At 42.0% G+C, this 4,742-nt stretch overlaps 1 gene segment (V, D, J or C); it reads left to right on the top strand.

Moving 5' to 3' along the window:
* Positions 1 to 3,591: 3,591 nt before the first annotated feature.
* LOC134482265 (T-cell receptor alpha chain V region PHDS58-like) lies at positions 3,592 to 4,393 on the top strand. The segment is given in 2 exon segments: positions 3,592 to 3,838; positions 3,933 to 4,393. Coding segments are annotated over 2 exon segments (507 nt in total).
* Positions 4,394 to 4,742: the final 349 nt, after the last annotated feature.

A 4,742-nucleotide genomic window follows, 5' to 3' on the forward strand; every position in this document is an offset into this window, starting at 1 on the left:
TATAGGACGGATTGGTTTATGGGAAGATTTATAGGCTTGGTCTTTTATACTGTCCGTGTTTTTCTGGTGAGGCCTGAAGGTGTGAACTTCTTTTGTTCATTTGACTTCCAATGTAACTTTCTAGGTTGCCTCCATTGAGTGGAAGCTGTGTTTTGTTTTAGTTGTTGTCCAACCATTGTTGATTTTAGATCAGGTATATTGAGTTAATAATCAGGTTATACATTTAGTGTTTCTTTTTTTTTTATTCTTTTCTTTTTTCTTATTTGGATTTGGGTTGCAGGAGTAAAGGTGATTACAAAGTTTGAGGCCATGACAAATGAACAGATGTGCTCAATCTACCATACAAGCTGCACTACCTGAGTCATACCCAGGAGCAGGAGAATGACATGGGTGGCCTGAGAACTTAGTAAGTCACCAGGCTAGGCTAGCACACAGGGTTGGTAGCTTAAACAAAGCCTGGAGATTGGAGATAGCATGACAGTCACATTCCTGTGGCTCACTAGGCTAGAGAAATGCACAGCTGTGCACTGTGTAGTCCAGACTAGGTCAGACCGAACCCTGATATAGAGTGAGCGGTTTGGGAAAGGCCTAGAGATTGGAGGTGCTGTGGCCAGAGAAAATTCAGATGAGCTAACCAGACTGGGCTTTCGCACTTGATGCGAAACCAGGGCCCACCTTTATTTTGTGAATAATGGTCTCTCAGTAGCTTGGGAACCACTGACTAAGCTCGACTGACTGACAAGAAAGGCCAGGGATCAGCCTGTCTCTATATATCCAGTACCAGAATTACAAGCGAATGTTTGAACCTATATTTGTAGGTTTCATTGTTTCGTTTTATGTGTGTTCTGGAGACTGAACAAAGAACCTCATGTTTGTACAAAAAAGCACTTGCTGATCTCGGATATCTCTCCAGCCCTGAATAAGGTATTATTACAAGTGAATTTGTCCTTTCGAAATTAAATTTATTTTTTTATAATAATTGGTTATTATATACAAAATTAAATTAAAAATGTTATTTATTACTCTTTAAAAACTGTTTGTGTTTTGTAAGTCACACACACACACACACACACACACGTGCTATATTAGACAAATAGATAGATAATATAACCAAGGGATTTATACAGGATAAAACTGAAGTAGGATAGAAATCCAGGAGAACTGTGGGGTCATGAGGAAGAGGAGGGTCTCCTCATCCTGGAGCCTGGTTGAAACTTCTCACTAGCTGAGAAGCAAGAGCTCAAGCACAATAAACATTCACTTCAAGGGATGCCCGTGTTGAATTACTATCCCCTTCACATTGTGTTACAATTGCAGAGACACAGGTTTTCAGCCTGAATACACATGACCTTGGCCAGAGCTCCATCAAGTGTGGTGTGGGCAGTTTCTACTCAAATGTGTTCCTAGTTATATCCAGGTGTGAGAGTACAGGATCTGATCAGCCCTGATGTGTTTAAGTCCATGAGTAACAGTCCACAGTGTGTCTTTTGAATAAGTAGTTCAGGGTACTGTCATTACCCTACATGAAAAACAGGGACACATTTTGATGGCTCCATGTGAAAGTACTGGGACTCTTCTTTTTTATGCAATAAATAAAACCTAAGTCTAAACAGACCCCAGATTAGAATATTAATAAAAAAGCCATAGAACACACGTGAATAAACATTGGAGTGTGCATTCATGTGCAATGGTTTGAGCAATCCTTCTTAGGTATTATACTCAAATGGAGGGGAAAATGAAGATAGGAAAATTATCTTTATGCTCTAGAGGAGATCATCAATAGTATAAAAATGGCATCACAATGGGAATTTTTTTCACATATGATTTTTCTGATAACACCTTTCAAACAACAATGAGTAATTACCTCTATCCTACAGTGGAAAACAGAGAAATAACATAGGTTAAAAGTGAGCAAAAATGTGGATAGACAGTTTCCATGGATGATGTGAAAATACTAGATCAGAACATGAAAGAATGTTGAACATTGCATTTTTTAGAAAAGGAAAAGATACAACAAAATGTCCCACCATCGCCGCTAAAACAGGGTATCTAAATACAGATGATAGTCTTGTCTAGGTTGTGAGGAATGTGAAATCCACAGGTAGTGTTAATGGGAAGGAAAATATTGAATCTGCTTCCGGGAATACCAATTCATTTCCTAGTAACCTACTAAAGACAAATGAAGGTGTGTGTGTGTGTGTGTGTGTGTGTGTGTGTGTGTGTGTGTGTGTGTATGTGTGTGTGTGTGTGTGTGTGTGTGAGCGCTCATAACTTCATATTCGTAATGTCCCAAAGGGGCCATCAACTGATGAATGGAAAAATGTAGCCTACCTATGGAATGCAATGCCCTATAGCAATGGAAAGGAAGGACGTACTGACTCCTGCTATAAAAGGAAGTTTGAAGTACACAAAAGTACAAGAGACCACATGAAACAAATGTCTATTTCTATGTAACAGCTGGTATACAAAACTCTATCAGTGGCAGGATTTAATGGAAGGAGATGGGGTTACTGTTCCTAGGTATGGAGTTTCTTTTTGTGGCAAGGAATTTTGATAAAATCTATTTGATGCTGCTGAGAGAGTTCTGTGAGTAAAGCAATAATCTTCAAATACCCTTTGAATGGCTGCGTTGCATGGAGTCTGAATGGTATTTCAATAGAACATTTACAAGACAGATCTCTCACAAATTGAAATCCTTAATTAAGAGAGTAAATATCCATGATGTGAAAACAAAGCTTCCCTCTCCAAGCCTCTTAAGACTCTGCCCATTTTGATCGTGTCCTGGATTGGGACACTCACTGCCTCCTGCCTTGGGCTTCCCAGTCTGCTCACTGCACCAAAAGTTCTGTCCTTGTTGGAAGTCTGTCTTTAGACAGCAGGGTTTACCTAGTGTCCTAGTTTTCCTTTTATTGCAGCAATAAAATCCGAGGAAAACCAGCTTGTAAAGTAAAGGATTAATTTGGCTCACGAGTTACAGGCCATCATCATAGGAAGCCCAGGCAGGAATCAAGGAAGAACCCAGAGTCAGGAACTGAAATAGAACCATGGAGGGAAGCTGCTAATTGAGTTGATCCTCAATGATCCTCATGTTTCAGAAGACTTGATATTCTTAACCAACACAGGACAACCAGACTAGGAGTCACACTGCCACAGTTGGCTTGGCAATCTCATATTGATCACCAAGAAAATGCTCCATACATTTTCCTACTGCTGATTGATAGGGTTTTTGTCTTTTGCTTTTTTGTTTAATGTGAGGTTCCCTTTTTCCAGATGACTCTTGCCCCTGTCAAGTTGAGAAAAGGCAGAAGAAGTTGACACATTTTCTTCTTGACACACGAATCACCAATGCTAAAACCCTAACCCTGTGCGTCTTATTTGTTCCAAGGTGTGGTGGCAACACTACAATGGGCTTTGCCAAAGTTTTCTACATCTGTGAAACAGGAACACAGCAGGAGGCCGAATGGGGACCCGCAAGACACTTGGTTCCTCATGTGGCCTCCAGAGGGCGCTGCTGCACTCACTACTGCTCCTTCTTCCTTTAAGATCTCCACCTGTTCACCTCATCCTTCTTGCAGCTGGCTGAGTATTTAGCAAAGGCAAGAGACAAGAATCAGATATTCAAAACTTTCCAGGCTCCTATTTGCAGCGTCAGTTTTTATTCGAGCATAAGACTTTTCCAGCAGACTCTTCCCTACACCTGCTTTTAAGCTCCTGCTTTCCTCAGTCACTTTCCTGCCTGTCCTGTTCCAGAGTTTCTCCCCAACAGAGCTGCAGCCTTCCCAAGGCTCAACCATGTTCCTGGCGCTCCTCCCAGTGCTGGGGATAAACTTTCTTCTGAGTGAGTACAGCTTCCTTGTGGCCTCTGAATCTCTGGATTCTGACTGTCCTCACTGAATCTGCACTGTACTTACTGACCTAATATTCCTTTCCAGGAGTTGCCCAAGCTCAGTCAGTGACTCAACCTGATGCTAATGTCACTGTCTCTGAAGAAGCCTCTCTGCAGCTGAAATGCAAGTATTCCACCCCTGGGGCGCCTTCCCTGTTCTGGTATGTCCAGTACCCACAGCAAGGACTGAAGATGCTCCTCAAGTACTATTCAGGAGACCCCGTGGTTCAAGGAGAGAATGGCTTTGAGGCTGAATTCAGCAAGAGCAACTCTTCCTTCCACCTGCGGAAAGCCTCTGTGCACTGGAGCGACTCGGCTGTGTACTTCTGTGCTCTGAGCGCACAGTGTCTGGGGCTGCAGGGGGAGCTGATCACAAACACCCATGACCGTGGGTGCTCAGACACAAGATCTCTCCTTGTGCTCTCTGAAGCGTCTCTTTCAACTTGGCGAGGAAAGAAGGGAAGTTGTGCTGTCCCAGCTGCCTTTCTGCAACTCATTTCCAGCTAAACCGTCCACTATATCTAATGCTCAATCGTAGAATGAGCTCATTCTGTGGATTGGAGGCGACTGTGTTGTTATCCTGAATGTTATTTCCTGAGTGGACATTGCTTGGACAGTGACTAGACTAAGCAGATGATGGGGAAATACCAGATGCTGGACTTTGAGTTTGTCACTTTATGTATCATTTGCACAGAAAGTGAAAAGTGTACTCTACAGCTTTTGTCCTGGAATTTTCCTCCTCTTCTCAATCTTTTATGCTAATCTCCCTATAAACTCTTTTCCTGCTAAATATACTGATCAGAATTGGTCATTTATTTAAGTTCTGTCGTCTTGGAAATAATTTGATGCCTTGGTA

This window comes from Rattus norvegicus, chromosome 15 (genome assembly GCF_036323735.1).
Source record: "Rattus norvegicus strain BN/NHsdMcwi chromosome 15, GRCr8, whole genome shotgun sequence".
Classification (NCBI taxonomy): Eukaryota; Metazoa; Chordata; class Mammalia; order Rodentia; family Muridae; genus Rattus; species Rattus norvegicus.